Source organism: Salminus brasiliensis, chromosome 19 (assembly GCF_030463535.1).
Source record: "Salminus brasiliensis chromosome 19, fSalBra1.hap2, whole genome shotgun sequence".
NCBI lineage: Eukaryota > Metazoa > Chordata > Actinopteri > Characiformes > Bryconidae > Salminus > Salminus brasiliensis.
The window spans coordinates 20,852,813-20,870,036 of record NC_132896.1 but is presented as its reverse complement, the minus strand read 5'-3'; the positions used below and the strand labels follow the sequence as shown (position 1 = coordinate 20,870,036).

The following is a 17,224-nucleotide window of genomic DNA, read 5'->3' as shown; positions in this document are numbered from 1 at the left end:
TATAGGGTTGTACTTTCGTGGGCCTCACCTAGGATATGGCTGTTCTTTTAAACGGACTGTGTGGTTTGTGTTGTGTTTGTTATAGGCTACAATCCACATTAAATTATTAATAATAGTGTTTAAGTCAAACGTAGGAACGACCGTTACAGAGGCTGTTGTTGCGGTTTGTGAAGCTCACGTTGGTGAGTTCAATGAGACATTTTCTGAAAGCGAGTCTACGAAATGATAACGACGATATGTTACGGGATAATTTGGTTCACTGTTGGCGGTGTGAAGGTGAAACTAGGTCTGTCGCTCAGTCCCGCAGACCCGAGTCTCATGGCCGTGCTGGACTAGCCCTCAGCCCCGCGTGTTCATTCCGCCGCTCTGCTAGAGCCGACCAGCACCTTCTCCAACTCTTTTTTTTTTTGTTGGTGCCTGTCCGCCTTGAATAGACCTCACAAACGCGAACTGTAATCTCAAGAGAAATCCTCGTCGACCACCTACTTTCATTTTATCACACACGGACTACGAGGGGCCGTAACGTGCTCGTTATCAGGCGCTGTGTTTTCACTTTGTTACTTGGGTAAGGGTTTTTTTTTTTTCAGTTTAGCGCACCGTTGCGATCCCCCCCTTTTCCCCCCTCGAGCGGCTGGACTCCCGCGTTGCATGCCGGTACCTGCAGTCCCCGCTCCTCCCTGCTCGGGGTTGACACGGCGAGGGCGTGGGTTTAGAAACACTACAACTCCCAGCGTCAGTGCGTCTCCATCTGCCCCTCTCTCTCTCCCACCAGAGCAGTGGCTCAGCTACGCTACGGGGTTGTCTTGACGAACCCCCGGACTTTCAGAACCGGAAAAAAAAAATCGTCGAGATTAGTGAGCTGCGACCGACGGATATCGAGACGACGGGAGGAAAGCCTGTCTATCGATGCGCCAACATCCCCCAAATGTCGGTCAGACGGGTTGGTGAATGTTTGTACCTCCTGCCATCGCTCTCTCGCTGGCTTAAATGGTGTTTTCGGAATTATTCAGGGCTGTAGACGGAGGCTCGGTTCGGGGGGCTGTGTCACGTTTCTGAACCTTTTAGGTCCCGGAGCGGCCCGACGAAAACACTGTTTCGGAGCATTTTCTCCCCTCGTCCGCGGTCAGACGGCTAGTCTTTAACGTGTTCGCAGGCGGCGGTAACACACGGATAGTTGCTTCGAGGAGACTTCGCTGCGCAAGGAGCTGAAAATTGCTGCTTCAATTTAGAACACCTTGCTAAGTGCGAACATGGCTCTTTCTCCGTCGTGCAGTCCGAGGAACACGCGGCGTGTGGCGATACCTAAACGTGTTCGCCGTCCGTAAACGTTCAGTTATTTTGTTTTTTCTTTCTTCAGCTGCCCGTGGGGGAATGTGCAGAGACAGCCAGCGCGAAGTACGATGTTTGCTCATGTAGGTGATATCACCCTCTAAATGTTGTTGTCTCTCCCTCGCTTTATTTCAGCGAGCCCTTATTGGGAAAAGACGTCATGCTCGGGCTACTTCGTCGTGGTCAGTGGCGAGCACGGCCAGGCTTTTCACAGTTCGGGAGGATCTGGGGGTTTTTGGGCTCTGTGTGATAGCGGGCTACACGGGGAAGGAACGTGTCGTTAGTTTGTGGCCGCGTTGTGGCCACACGAGTGCATCAACAGTGTGGCTCCGGCTCTCACAGCAAATTCTCTCTCGGATAATCCCCGCGCGGGAGACCTACATTGTGCTTGTGCACCTCGCCCTTTCAGGCGTGTGTGGATATCTGGGAGTTGTTGTGGTGTTTTAGTCTATTTTTAACAGACAGAACATTACGGACCCCCTCCTCCATCTCCCCTGTATTGTGTGTGTGTATGTGTGTGCCTGCGATTGTTCACCAGCTCGATCGACAGACCGGGCTGGTCAGAGTTGGAGCAGTAGGAGATAATTTTTCTTGCAGAGAAGCTGTTTTTTTTTTTTACCCTAGAATAGGCGTGATCACCTGTCTTCATCGCCCCCCCCCCCCTCCACGCTGCTTTTGGTCACTCGGATGGTCTCCTTTGTGCCTGTGAGAGCCTCGGGGCTGCGCAGCCCGCGGACCCGGAGCGAGGGGCTCCAGACTGCTGGAAAGGCGGGGACGGGCTGTTGTTGCCGTGCCCTTCCTTCGCTTTTTCGGCGCCGTGCAAGTCCGTACCAGCCCACTATAGTCACCCTGCGAGACCTGGGCACCGTATCCCTAGTGCATCACTCGAGCTTGTGCTTCTGTGCTTCTGTTTGGGGTCTTTCACGTGAAGTGTGTCACCGAGGGTCGTGGTGGTTGGTGGGGGCGGGGTGTGGGGTGTGGGGTGGGGGCGAGACGGCGTTACCGTAGCGCTGAAAACGACACCCAAACCAGCTCATAGAGACGGCAGAGCTTGAACTTTACATTTGTAAGCACCGCTGCCACTGACGTCCAGACATGGCTCCGTTCCGTCTGACCTGAAGAGAGCGGTGTGGAAATGAACGGCTCCGCTGACCGGCCGCCCGGGCTGTCTGCTGCTCGTTTGAGTGGTTCGGTGAACACGGCGAAATAAAACGGACTCAGGTGTCCGTAGTCAGGATTCAGCTTTCATCAGAATTAGTTGTGGTCACTTCAGATCTGAGGATTCTGTCATAAGGCTGTTGTCATCCTCTTGGCTTTAAATGAACAGTTTAGTACATTTTGTTTTGAAGACAACCTCTGTGACTTTACTTTTCCTTGTCACCCGCTGGACGACTTTACTGCCTTTTTCGGATGGGTACCTTAGAGCACTGGTTTGCAACCCCGGCCCTGCACATTTTAGTGTGTATCCAGTTTATCCAAGGCTTTTCTGAGTTGAAGGTAGTGTTGGAGCAGGAAACTACTAAAATGTGCAGGGTAGTGGGTCCTGTAGAATTAGTAGATTGCCTTAGAGGAATACTCTGTTATTAAAAGAATCCTCAATTATAAACAGAAACTCTTTCCAGTCAGGTTCAGCTTCGGAAAATCTCACCAGTCGACATGTTGCATGCTTTTTCTAATCAAGGATTGATTGACAATTTTTTCCCCTTATAAAAACAAAGAAACCTGTGATGGCAAAGCTCTTTTTTAGTTGTTTATGCGCTCAAACCTTTATCAGGACTTTATCAGAATTAGGTGGCATTAGGTGGTGCGATAGGATGCTACTCCCTTCTGTGAAGAATGGTGACCGAAACAATCCATCTTCCTGTGTAAAACTGCCATCTTCCTATCACATCCCCTTTTGGATTAATGGCGGTATGTGCATTGCAATGAACACCGGTCTGTCATAACATTAGCACCACCTCCCTAATACTGAAACCGATTGAACATTTGAGGCATGGACTCCACAAGACCCATAAAAGCATCCTGTGGTATCTGGCACCAAAACGTTAGCCGCAGATCCTTTAAATCCTTTAAGATTTTGTAAGGTGGGGCCTCCATGGATCACCTCAATGAGCCTTAGAAGTCCATGACCCTGTCGCTCGTTCATACCAGAAAGATTCCACAGGACCTGCCTGATGTTTTGGAGATGTTCTGACCCAGTTGTCTAGCTATCAAAATTTGGCTTTTGTCGAAGTGGCTCTGATTCTTATCCTTGCCCATTTTTCCTCCTTTTTCACCTTAAGGAATTGACTGTTGCCTATTACATCCACCCCTTGACAGATGCCACTGTAGATGATGGCAATCAATGTTCAACACTTCACCGGTCATTTGTGCTAATGTTCTGTCTGATTGTGCTAATGTTATGCCCCCCCCCTCCAGTTTGTTGATAATTTGACCGCTAGATATAATTATCATTTTTCTATCAAAATGGGTTGTGTATTGTTTTTTTTTTTAATAAGCAAGCTTAGGAATTGCCATATCTTTTTTTGTTTACACAAAAAAACTATATGAGTATTACAAAGACGGCATTATTATATTGTGGGTGCGGCAATCAAACAAGTGAAATCTGATGGAAGAATAGAGAGGTAAAAGGAACATAAAGAGGTATACTACAATGTACCAAGAAGAAGCACTGTACAGCACCCACCATCACTGCTGCATGGCCCGACCAGTGGTGTTCAAAGCTAGGTCACTGTTTATCGTGTTTTCTTTAAGGAGACCAGCAAAAGACGCCGTCATGCAAATGCAGGTTGGGTTATGGGCATGTTGGAGTGCTGACTCTGTGCCTCTTTGACAGATTTCTGCTTACTATACATGAGTTTTTCTGTAATTTCTGGCAGATTCAACCGCTTTAGTCCCCATTCCTAAAATTAAAATTTTAGAGCAAGGCAAAAGTTTTTTTTCATGCCACTTGAGGACTTCTCAACTAAGAGACACTGGCTAGTCAGTTAAACTATTGTCTGCTGTGAGGTATGTTGTTGTTATGGCCGAGTGTTACCGTAGTCCTTTCTCTGGTGTAACCCTCACTGAGCAGCCCTTCTAGCCCAGGATGTAGCCACTTGCCTTTCATCTGAGTTCTGGTCAAAACTGGCACATGGCGCTCCACAGAATACAACTTAATGATAGCACATCACTTTGAAATGCATTATTTAAGAGTATTCAATGTTTCCAGACATATATGAGTACAGAGCAGAAGTCACAGTTCAGATGGAATATGTGTTAAAATGAACAGCCTTTTAATGATACGTGGTTATGCAGGGTTACTGACTTGACCATGGGGTTAAAAATGATTATTTTCCCAATGGAGAGAAAAGTATTATTTTGTTGGATTCTTTATAAACAGGATGTTAATTTATGTTGAGACAGAAATCTTCATTCCTGCTTAAGTCTAAAGTTAAAGGAAATTGTGACATCTTCTGAAAGGAACCTCTCTTACAGGAAGTTTCCGGCTAGTCTCTTAGCCTGACTCTGTACACCACACACAAGAGAATGAGCAAATACAAGGAGTACGATTTTTGCAACTGCTGGCCTCCTAGCTGCAGTGTTCTGCTTGTATGCTTGGAAAGAACATATTATGCAATATTCTTAAGTACTTAGGAGTTGTTCTCATTATAAACGTTAATGATTTGTGTATTCCTGAGTTAATTTAAAAGTATTTATAGTGAATAATTTAATGTGTATGAATGTCCTAACTAAAGCCATGTTATCCATTACATTTCTTTATATGCTATTAAATATGTACTCTAGGGTTGGCAGTTTGCTTTACGTTTACATTTTATTCTAAAAAATACAAGCACTACTGCTTAGTTAAAAAATCTGAAAACATATATTTCTTTGTAAGTTTAGGAAGATTTCTGTTGTAGTTATTTGTGGTTTGTTTACTTCATTTGTGTAGGTCAGCTGATAAAAAGAACCTGTGAATCTGTAAATAAATTAAAATGAATTGAATGTCTTAAAAAAAATAGTCAAAAATAACATTGAAAAAATTTTATGTTTTTCACAATATAAAGTGTAAAGCATGTTTAGGTTAAAATACAAAGATGGGATGTAAAAATTACCAATATGGATTGATAAGTCTTGTACTTGTACATTTAAAAAAAAGCCAGGGTTGCTGTGATTAAGGATGTTTCTTATGCCTGGTATTTTCCTTTCTTCTGTAGCTCCGTGCCATATTCAGAAAATCTTGTAAACACTCACCTGTCAACACACCCTGAAGAATGCTGTGTTGAAACAAACGCCTATGCAGGTGAAATTTTATGTATTATTAGATGAGCACCCTTTTTTGTCTTGTAAGACTGTTTATTTATTGAATTCCACAATTCTTTCCCGCTTGTCCAGGTGGACCCCTCGCCAATGAATGTGGGGGATGGAGGCACAGTAAGCAGAGAGAGCAGTGCCCCTGCCCAGGACACCGAGAGCATGGTGGGGAATCCACAGCAGACACTGCCTCCTGAACTCAGAGGAGACGTGCCTCACAGTCAGCAGAACAAGTTGAGGACATCCACAGACTGCAAAACGCCTGGTGTCTGCTCGGAGGCCAGCAAGGCTAGCAAGGCCAGCAATTCAAACCATTGTCCTGAAGTCCCTCCCTCCCAACCTCACAACAATGCTCCTGTGTTCAGCACTGATCCTTTGAGCACGCCGTTGCCCGAAAGGACAGAGGTTCCTAAAGCCAAGGCTGATGGTTCTGGTATTTACTCGACTCACCACTGGCCTTGTGGTAAAAAAGTTGCCGCAGAGGACTCCGTGAACTCTGTTCACAGCGGTATCACCTCAAATAAAAAAACTTCTCAAAGCCCTGGCCACACCCAGCCTGTGATTAGCCTTCCCCCAGGATTCCAGTGTTCAACACTCTTTAAAACAGGTCAACCTGTTGCTTTCCTGCCCTCCCCTAACTTTTCCTCTCCTTTATGTAAGATCACCTTGCCTCCAGGATTAGGCCAGATTGCTGCCCTAAGAGAAGCTACAGCTAGTCAATTTCAAAAGGACTGTGCAGCACCGAGTTCTGGCTCGAGTATGACTCCGAGGCTCAAAACATACCCTTATCACTTCTCTGTGGGTAAAGGTCTTGCTCCTGAGAAGAAGCCATTGTCACCGGCATCTAAAGGAAGAAGTGACTCTTTGTCTAATGCTAAGGGCTGCAAAGGTGTCGGAGAGCACAAATCCACAGCGTCCTCTGCTGCTAACCCAGCTATTGTTCCCCCAGTGCAACAGTCCTCACAGAGCTCAGCCCCACCGACTCGTTACACCATCTCTCCCACCGCTGCCATCTGCTGTAGCTCAGCACTAGCCAACATTAGCACTCAGAGCAGGTTGCTTAGCCTTGTGGAGAAATGCCCACCATACAGAGGGATTGAAAAGACCATGGCATATTTGAAACCCAAGACTTCATCATCTACCGAGGAGCACAACACTTCTTGTTCTCCAGAGGAAAGGGATGTACCCCTTGATCTGTCTTCAAAATCTAAACGTCAAAAAAGCGCCAAGGATGCTCAAAACACCTCAAATGCAACAGAGCATCTTTCCCCTGAGCCTCAACAGAAAAACATTCATGCCTCCAAAAGAGCTCAGAGTGCCACTTTTGGTACTGCCACTACATACGCTCTTCTACCAGACACACAACGAAATGGTGCTGCCCAGAGATCCTCTTCAAAACTCAGCAATCACCACAATCTGGAACCCAGTGCATCATGGGGCAAAGGCTCTTCTCCGTGTCTCCCAGGTACATATGTAGGTGTGGCTAGCCCCATACTAGCATCAACCCTGCGTAGCAAAGATGGAAAAAGTGCTGCTTTTGTTGATGATCTCCAGACTTTCGCTAAGCAGGAGACCATTTCAATTATTGATCAAGGAGAACAGTTGGTCTCTAGGGGTAAGAAGGCACCAGACACAGGTAAAGCTACTCAACAAAATAAAGGCATCAAACACTCTACAAGTACTTCTTCACTTGGAACACAGGAGCTTTCATCGACACCGCTATTCAGTACAGCAAACTCGCAATCTCCTCGGAAATCTTTGGGAGGAAAGACAGGGATTCCTTATACACCTCCAGTTATTAAACCATCGTGGCAACAACCTAATGTCCTCTCCCAGGAGATGCCAGCACAGAAGCAGCCGAGTCAGACACAAGCCCCATCTAAAATCAGAGGCAACATGGCTTGCGAGACTCCCCTGTTCCATAGCTCTGAATTAAGCCCTACTAAAGTGGTGGAGGAAAAATGGGAGAAAACCAAGTCCCCTTTGTCCAATCTAGAGTCAATAGTTAAGCAGAAAGCTCTCGAGACAACTGCACTGACTGGCGAAAACTACTGTAATCTGACTGTTGTAGGGTCCAGGAAGCCTGAGGTGGTTAGCTTGCTCAACAGATGTCAGAACCCTCCACTGCTGCAGAATGTTACGAAGAGCTTCACACCGCCCATAATCTCAGAATCGCAAGAGTCCAGATCAGACCGACCCCCCCCACCCACAGATGTCACCCCACCAATCAACAGACAGAAGGCCACAACTGTTACGGTTTCCAAAGAAAAGAAACGTGACAAACAGGCAAAGCAGTTAGAAAATGTGACAGGTGATGATGGCCAAAGGTCAAAGCTCAGCACCCCCAAGAAAAAGTGTGCATCCAGTATTAAAGCTGGCAGGAAGGAGAGTAAACTGGCCCAAGACCATGAGCAGGACATAATAAGAAAAGAGCCCACTTCACAGATGGAGTCTACTGCTCATTCTAAACTGGAGGGGATTGCTCTATCTGTTCTTCACTCTCAGACTGCAACAGGGGTAGAAGAAGAGAGTAAAACAAACGGTGCCAAAGAGGATAGCCCTTCCAAAGGAAAAGTACCAGCCACCAAACAGAAGAAAGCAAGAAAGCTTGCTAAGGAGAAAATGTCTCCCACTAATGAGAAGATGCAGAAGAAGACTGCAACACTAATGAAAAAACAGCAGGAGAAGGAGAGTGCCACAGTAACACTAGAATCTACCTCTAAAAAAGTGGGTTGTATTTATTACCTTCATGCTATATTTAATATTTCTTTGATATTCTCTTATTTATTTTAGATATGCATGAATTCCTTTTAGGTTGCTTAACTATATGTTAACAGATATTTTACTAATATTAATAAAAGTTTTGTTAAATAAATTTAAATAAGATATGGTGATGGTCTTTTTTTCTTTTTTGTAACAGAAGAAAGATGCATCACCTCCAGTGGAAAAGAGTCCACGGAAGGAGAGCACATGTCCATCTCCTGAAGTGGTGGGAAAGATTCGCAAAGGGAAGAGCAGTTCTGTTAAACCGGAGCGCCCCATCCCAAACAAATCTGGTAATGTTTGTATTTGCTAATTCAGCTCATAATATTACTTATTATTCCCTTTGATTCATTTGTGTCTTGTGAGTTACTACCATTAGACATTCCCAGAGACATTTCAGTTATCTGACCTTAATAAGCTTGTTAGAGCTGTGGCCTGTTTATAGTCATTGTTTAGAAAGGCTGGTAATGCAAATTTTAAAGCTTTATAAATAATTTGACTTAAATCTTGTCCCAACAATCATCAAACATTAAATCTTGTCCCAACAATCAGCAGCCATGGGCTCTTCTAAGAAACTGCCTGTCTATTAACATAATTGAGACCACAAAGCAGGAGAAGGCTATTAGAAGACAGCAAAGTGTTTTCAGGTAGCCATTCACTTTTCACAAAAGAAATATCAGTTAATAGAAGTGGTGGAGTTTTAAGTTTAAATAAAAAAGAAAACTTTCATAGCAAAGAAGTGCTAGAAAGGCAGATCAAAACATACAAACAATGCAGATGTTTTTTTGTGGACTTCAGATGTTAAGAGAACGGTTTGGTCATCATGAGCAAAAAGTATGTTTTGGAGAAAAAAGTGCAGAATTTTATTAAAAGAACACCTCTCCAACTGATAAGCATAGGGTGCCTTGATCATGCTTTGGGCTTGTGTTACAGCTGGTGGCCCAGGGAGCATTTTGCAGGTAGAGGGATGAATTAATTCAGTTAAATACCTGCAAATTCCGAAAGCAAAAGCTAACCATGAAAAGAGTATGGATTTTACAAAAGGATAATGATCTAAGAAATATGTCCTTTGTGCTATATAACCTTTTTTGCCCATTTGTAAATCAAGGTATCTTGCTAAGCTTGCTAAGCTATTTACAGTAACAAAAATTTTGACCAAGAGTTTGCATGAGTTAGCATTTGCATGCTACTATATGCTGTGGGAAGCTTGACTATGTTTGTCTCTGTTCTTTCCCCCAGGTTGCGAGAGCAGCCCAGTCACCAGTGTTCAGGGTGAGGATGACCCCAGCTCCCTCAGCAGCCCTGGCCGACCCAGCAAAGATTCTGAATCCCAAGAGGAGGCTTCTCCACGGCTAAGACGTGGTCGTCGCCGCACCGACGAAGCTTTGCTAAAAGACTGGAGCTTCGCTTCTCCACCTACTCCTCCTCCTCCTGATTCCCCTGCTTCCCCAACTCAGTTGAGTCACACACCGGTTGCCCCGCTGCGTCGGCCAAGGGGAAGGCCTCGGCTCAATCCCCGGCGCGAGGAGAGTGATGCATACAAGGCCCGGCCTGCTCATGGAGCAGACGGAGGAGACACAGCATCAGTGAAAAAGAGGAAGCGCTGCAGGAATCGCAAGTACCAGAATGGGGAGTACATTACAGAGAAGGACAAGGTGGCAGAGGGCGAGAAAGAACAGGGGCTTGGTGGAGATGATGAAACCACAGGTGAATGACGGGAGGGCGGATGTTAATTGTAATTCTTAGTTAGGAAGGTTCTTACCTGGTTTTTGAACATTCTTTACCATGCTGTCCAACCTGTTGGTAAATTAAAGTATTGGTTTTTTTTTGTTGACATTGATGCAGATGAGAAGTTGGATCTTTGCCCCCGTCTGAATGCCTCTTTGACATGCAGCTCACCCAGTCCTGATCTTAGCCCCAAGAGGTCCCTTTACACGCGTTCAGGGTCCACACGACGGCAAGAGAGCCCCACCACCCCAGAATTCAATGACAAACCTCCTGGAAAGAGGAAATTTAAGAGCAAGCATTTGTGTGATACAGAGGAGCAGAAAAAGGTTGGTTTAATAAATGTTAACTTTTATTGTGATGAACGAACTCCAAAAAGTGTGATTAATGGCCGGTGATGGCTCTCAGAGAAGGTTTAGCCAATAGTTGGTATTATAGTGCCCCCTTCTGGCAGATAAAGTTCCTGCAAAGCCATTAGTTCCCCTTTCACATGCGGTAGCTGGGCTTTTCCGTGCTGTGCACGAAGCAGCTGCTGTCCTTTCAATGTCATGTCCTTCTCATGAATATCTCCTTTATTAACTTTGTTCCAGCTTAAGACCAAACGAAGCCTTCTTGGGAAGCGTTCTTCATCACTCTCTGCAGATGAAGACAGTCCCACCACCAAGAAGCCTTCTTCTTCTTTTGCTGTACCCAAGGGCCCTTCATCCCCTGTGCTCAAGAAGAAAGCGCCTGGAAAAAGTGGGACTTCTGAATCTACCCCATGCCGTCCTGTACCTCCAGAGGTCCGCAGATTGATTGTGAACAAAAACGCTGGAGAGACACTGTTGCAAAGAGCTGCTAGACTTGGATACCAGGTATAGAACTTTATCAACATTATATTATGTTTAATTTGTATTTTATTTATATATGTGTTATATATTTTTTACATATCCTAAAAGTACTGATTATTTTACTTGTTAGTGGTAGTGGAGGAGAGGCAAGAAATTGAAGATGTCTGGTAAACAAATTCCTTGTAATGTATTTGTGGGATATTTTGAACAAGATTTTAAATGTTCCTACATGCTCTCGTTCCAAAGGAAGTGGTGCTGTATTGCCTGGAGAAGGATGTGCGAGAAGTAAACCGCCGGGACAATGCAGGCTACACAGCACTGCATGAAGCATGTGCTCGTGGCTGGACGCACATTGTGCAGGTACTACTGAAGCATGGGGCAGATGTCAACTGCAGTGCCCAGGATGGGACACGGTGAGTCAGTGGCATTTACGAGAGACCTAGAGCAACCATTTTGAAAGCACACTTTTGCAGTTGTCATCATGACCATGAAATGTAATGCAACATGGGGCTTTTGTTGTTTATTTTAGTAGAAAAAAATGTTTTAATTTTGAATTGAATTATCAAATGCAGGATCAAAATTATTCATACAGGATCAAAAAGTAAAAAATATGGTCAAAAGTACGGGGACACATGCTTATTCATTGTTTCTTTCCAATTCAAGAATTTTAAAAACAGTTACTTCAGCTTTTGTTGGAGTAAGTGTATCTACTGTCCTGGGAAGACAGTGCTATGAGGATTTGATTGCATTCAGTGACTAGGTGGGAGGTGTAGCCACTTTGTCAAGGTTGTCAGATTTGTCAATGAAAAGAAGAGACACTCAGCTGAAAGGAACTTGGATGGCCCGGAACAACCCATGGACTATTAAGCACATGCTTGCCATGTGAACTCAAAACTGCTGGATCACCAGTGTCACAGTCTACAGAATTACCAAGCCCCTGTTCCAAAATCGACAACTTCAAGGCTTGACTGAAGTTTGCAGCTGACCACATGGACAAAGAAAAAAGTCTTCTGGTGGAAAGTTTTAAGCCTGGTGGTGGCGACCACCACCATGCTCTGGGGCATGGGGTTTGCTGCTTGTATCTTGCAAAAAGTAAATAAAGTGATAAGAAATGACTACTTTAGACTTCTTCAGCACAACCACAAACCATCAGCTTGGTAGTAACTTTGATATAGTTGTAGGGTGTTCCAACAAGACAGTAACCCCAAACACATATCAAAGGTGGTTGTAGGACGGATTATGCAGGCTAATATTAAACTTTTAGAATGGCCTTCACAAAGTCTTCACAAAAGAAATATGTTCACAGTGCTTAAAAGTGTGGTCTGTGACAGAAAACAAATGGATCTAATTGAACTCTCCAATTCTGCCAATAAGATTTGTTAAATATCCAGCCAGAATTCTATTGTTGTTGAATTCTAATGTTGTTGATGGCTCTGGTCAAGGTGCAACTTGCTAAGGGACATTTAACCAAATATTAGTTATGCTGTATTGAAAGTAAATGCCCATAAGGATAGTCTTTTATTTTTTATTTTTTCAAAGATTTTATTAACATACTACCATGAGCATAAACTCCACACTGTCCAGTCTGCAACATGGGGGAGACCTTAAACACCTACCCGATTGAGCAACACGAGCAGCTTGTACTAAAATTAAAAGCTGTGTCCATCGTTCATTTAAAAAAAAAGTTTGTTTATTGTAATTGGTCATATCGACCATATTGGTCATATGTGTGTTTTTGACCCTATATATATACTTTTTACCCTGTGTTTATTTAAAAGGCTGTATGCAGTGTATAAACTCCTATTAATGTTAAATCTCTGCAGCCCTATTCACGATGCCGTGGCAGCTGACAACCTGGCATCAGTGTGGATGCTGTTAAATCATGGGGCAGATCCGACACTGGCCACCTACTCTGGCCAGACAGCTGTTAAACTGGCCCAAAGCCCCAGCATGAAAACTTTCCTTAAAGGTAACATTCATTCATTGCTAATCTTCTGGTCAGGGTATCACAGCAGGCACCTGATTACAAATATACACAGCAAACTATAATGCTTTTTAAATCATGATTTATTACATTAATTCACATCTTTAAGTAAGCTTACTTGATTATTACATTTCTTCATAATTTTCAGAAGTGAAGTTTTCTACTTTAGAACAACTTTAAAGAGCAACAATGATTTACTCAACATTCACAATTTTGTTACTGACGTTTGAACATGGCAAGTACGTTTGTCGCATCTTTAAAATTTGAGATTTTGAAGTGCCACTTTAGAAACAACAGGGTCTTGGCAGTGGTAGTGCATAAGTTGGCAACTGATGTTATGATTTTAATAGTTGTGCTAATTTGTGTAAAAAAAAAAAAAAAAAAAATTGATTGTACATATGCATAGATATTTTATGAAAAACAGTTTAATTTCTTGTAGTTAAAGGTGTCTTCAAATATCAATTACCTCCTGATAGCAGTATGATTTCAGATATTATGTGTCCTGTCTTATAACAGTTACATATGTAATAACTTGAATGTACTTATCTCTTATCTATCTTGTTTTCAGAATATTTTACTGACCTGGAGGGACGCACTGATCAGGATCCAAGTCTGCCGTGGGATTTTTATAGCAGCTCTGTGTTTGGTAAGAATCTTTAAAGAGCAATTTTGTTGCTAACTGTCTTCTAACTTTTTCCCTAAGAAACCTAACTGCTACACTGCTAAACCTAGACCTAAACCTATCTTTAGAGTTCCTTTCCCAATTAGTGTATGGAGTGGTCTAGTGCATTAGTTCAATGACTTTCCACTAGAGGGTAGCACAGGCATATTAAAATCACAAGGGTCAGCTGACCATCCTTCAATTTGCATCTTCACCTTATTTTTCACAGAGACTGATCAGGAGGCCTGCTGGGACTTTCTGCTGTCTCAGCCTGAAGAGAAAGATGGGGAAGAATGTAGGGGGCAGGGAAAGGAGAGAGACTCTGATATGGACTGCCTTCTGTTTGAGTTCTCCTCTGAACCCCTCTTACCATGCTACCATGTTCAAGTATCACTAACACAGGGGTGAGTGCCCACATTAACCCAATTACACATGTACACTATATGTCAATGTTTGTGGACACCAATTCTAATGAATGCAAGTTGCACCCATTGCTAACACAGGTGTGCAAATGTGCACACACAGCTTGTCTAGTCTCTGTATAGACGTATTGTCAATAGAATAGAACTCTTTGGAACAGAAAAACATGAACCTATGTGTACTATGCCTGGGCTAGATGGGTATAAAGCCCCAACACTGAGATGTGGAGCAATGGAACAGTGTTCTCTGGAATGATGGTGCTCCATCCAAAACTTTTGAGATTAGTTGGGGAGTTGGGGAGGGGGAAGGGTGTAGCTTGTCCAACATTATGACCTCATTAAGGCTTTTGTCGCTAAAACCAATCAAATTGGTTGGTTAAAAGCAGGAAAAATGGGCAGCCATAAAAATCTGAGCCAAAAAAAAAACTGTGGTAGCTAGATTTGGTCAGAGCGTCACCAAAACATCAGACAGATCTTGTGGGGTACTCTGATGTGCAGTGGTCAATACCTACCAAAAGTGGCTCAAGAAAGGTCAACCGGTGAACTGGCGAACGGGTCATGGGCACCTAAGGCTGATTAAGGCAATACATAGAGGCATCTGCTGCTAACACATTGGTGCCAGATACCACAGGATGCCTTCAGGGGTGTTGTGGAGTCCATGCCTTGAATAGTTGTGCCACAAGGGGGACCTACTCAATATTAAGCAGGTTATATTAATGTTATGACTGATCGGTGTATGTGTGAAATGAGAAGGATCAGTGTTATTTCAGTCTAATTCAGATTTCTCCATCGCACAGTAAAGTTTGACCTTATCTAAAGGTAAAGGGTCTTCCTAGTTACATTGCCTTTTAAATTCTTTCTAGAGTTTTAAATTCCATTGGGTTAAAACTATTTCTGACTCTCTGTATTTACCATAACAGTTTTTGCAACTGGTTTTTGCTGATGGACGTACTGAAGCGGCTAAAGGTCTCCGCTCGGATATTCCGTGCAAGGTATCCTCAGTTTGAGGTGGCAAGCATTGCAAAGGCAGAGCTGTGGAAGCAGATGACTGTCAGTCAAACATGCATAGTCCCTGAAGAATTCCGCCCAACAGAAGAAGAAGAGGAGGACGAAGAAGCAGTGGAGCTTGTGCGTTGTGTGCCAGAGCTTCAGGGACTGCTGGGTTCTTCTATACAGCTCCTAAAGGAGGATGAGGATGAGACGTCGGAGGCACCAGCCAGGCTCTGCAGCCGATAGCGAACGCTTCCCCATCGACTCCTCGCCCTTCTGCACTCCCTCCAAGCCACGTCCATAGATGGGTTAGGAGCCGTCCACAGGTGCAGAGGACTTCCTTGGCGATTGATGCCCTCTCACCAGTACCAGCACTTTGTTCATTCAGCGTCCGCCAGAAAGGCTCCGTTCCTCATCGAAGATACCCATCTCCCAGATCACCTTCCTTCACAATAGCCGAAGGGGACCTAGTAGACTGACCTGCTTTGGAATCACCCCCAGGAGAATGGCTAGGGAATGCTAACAAAGCAACTTTCAGGTCCTGATCTGTAGGTATTTTTCACTATCCAATAATTTTTTATATATATATATATATATATATATATATATATATATAATAACCTATAAGTATCTGTAAATATATATGTATATCTTGACATCAGGGTGAACATGTTTGGTTGTAACTTTTCATGTGAATAATTTTGAGAGAGTTTCAGTCCAAGGCATTTTCTTTTATCGTTTATCTCTGCGAACTGTTGCGCGTAGCTAAGAGGCTTATACCCAGCTAATTGTGGCAGGAAGGCCTCTGGGCCAGATGGTTCCTCTGTAAACCTGCGAGAGGCTCGCTCTCTTTGTGAGGACCCCTAACCCAGAGCATATGTCCCTCAGCCCTGCCCTCTTTACCTCACCTTACCTCAGCTCACCTCACCACCGCAGCTCCACTTCAAGCACCTCCTTTACCAACATGTCTTTCTTTGGTTTGTCTTTTTTGCAGTGTAAAAAGCAAAAGGGGGTTCTCTTAAGTTTATTAAACCTTTCCCCCCCTCCACAGTATCATCAATGAATCAGTAGTTTCATTTTCTCCAAAAGTAATCATGTTTACAAAACCTGAAAAGATTGTTGGGCATCAACCCTGATGAAGGTTCTCATGTAAGGCATGCAAAAGCTTTGGAATGCTTTCCATTTTTTTCTTTTTTTTTTTTTGTTGGAGGTATTTCAAGACTTTGTTCTGAAAACTGTCAAGCATCTTGCCTCTTTCAAGGAGTCCTCTCCTACATCATTCTTCATTTTCCTGGTGTACCTGATTCCAGCAAGCTTTGTGGTGCGTGGTGTGTTTTATTTACATATTTGATTCTTGTTTGTGCTTAATTTAATAGTCATTAATATATTTGACTTTTTTGTGCGTCAGACAAATGATATATGGACATTTTCTTTGTATGGTTGGTGCTTTATTTGAAATGTACAATTAATGATCCCTTTACCCTAAGGATGTTCTGTTCTCCCTCACTGCAAACAGTATTTTAACAAGCAAAAGTACAGTTTTATTGTACTGGTGCTAAGCTAGATTTTGTGTTGACAATCAATGACATTTTTTTGAATTGAAACCAATAAACGCTATTTAACTGAATAGAGAGAAATGTAAAGAGAGAGTTTAGTTTCATTACCTATGGAAATACACCAAGCCATGAAGAGAGCGAGAGTACCTGGTTTTGAAGGATTACTGCTTGTGTGATCTCTGTTAAAGAGGATACATTTATTTGATTCCTTTTTAAAAGAAATCGACCAGAATAAAGCATGATTGTCAAGTCTTGTTTGTGCTTTTAGTGCTTTGCCTTAATGAGTTTCACCAGCACAAATCATTCGTCATGTCTTCTGTTGTATGCAAGTAAGCCCCCAGACATAGAAAGTATGGATGATGGTGAATTGCATTCTTGCATTAGTTGACATTGTTTTTGAGAGCTAAACTCCCAAGCCACACATACCTTTGAAGACTTGCACAAATGTAGACCTCAAGGAGTGTTGTTCGTTGATGTGTATTATTATTATTTTTTTTATTTATTTATTTATTTATTTATTTATTTATTTATTTATTAACTGTTCATGTTAAAAGGACAAAAGAGTGTATAGCCACTTAGTGGTTGTGTAAAACAGTAGTCCACAAGGGGGCAGTACTCACTAACTATGATGCACATTTGAAATCTGATGAAAGTGGCATGTATGGGTCGGT

General features: G+C 43.2%; 1 protein-coding gene across 7 annotated transcripts in view; it reads left to right on the top strand.

The window, feature by feature from the left end:
- bcorl1 (BCL6 corepressor-like 1) overlaps positions 1-16,807 on the top strand; it is a 34,655-nt gene extending 17,848 nt beyond the window's left edge. For 3 of the 7 annotated variants that reach the window (XM_072663732.1, XM_072663730.1, XM_072663728.1), the window contains exons 2-12: positions 5,529-5,614; positions 5,707-8,352; positions 8,546-8,681; positions 9,628-10,095; positions 10,234-10,442; positions 10,704-10,967; positions 11,190-11,356; positions 12,767-12,912; positions 13,496-13,573; positions 13,818-13,992; positions 14,928-16,807. In XM_072663732.1, coding sequence (XP_072519833.1) covers positions 5,609-5,614; positions 5,707-8,352; positions 8,546-8,681; positions 9,628-10,095; positions 10,234-10,442; positions 10,704-10,967; positions 11,190-11,356; positions 12,767-12,912; positions 13,496-13,573; positions 13,818-13,992; positions 14,928-15,243 — 4,611 coding nt within the window. In that variant the 5' untranslated portion in view covers positions 5,529-5,608 and the 3' untranslated portion in view covers positions 15,244-16,807. Of the gene's footprint in view, positions 1-805; positions 945-964; positions 1,413-5,528; positions 5,615-5,706; positions 8,353-8,545; positions 8,682-9,627; positions 10,096-10,233; positions 10,443-10,703; positions 10,968-11,189; positions 11,357-12,766; positions 12,913-13,075; positions 13,167-13,495; positions 13,574-13,817; positions 13,993-14,927 lie in introns of those variants that run through there. The other 4 variants (XM_072663729.1, XM_072663733.1, XM_072663731.1 and 1 more) reach the window with 4 other exon arrangements.
- The last annotated feature ends 417 nt before the right edge of the window (positions 16,808-17,224 follow it).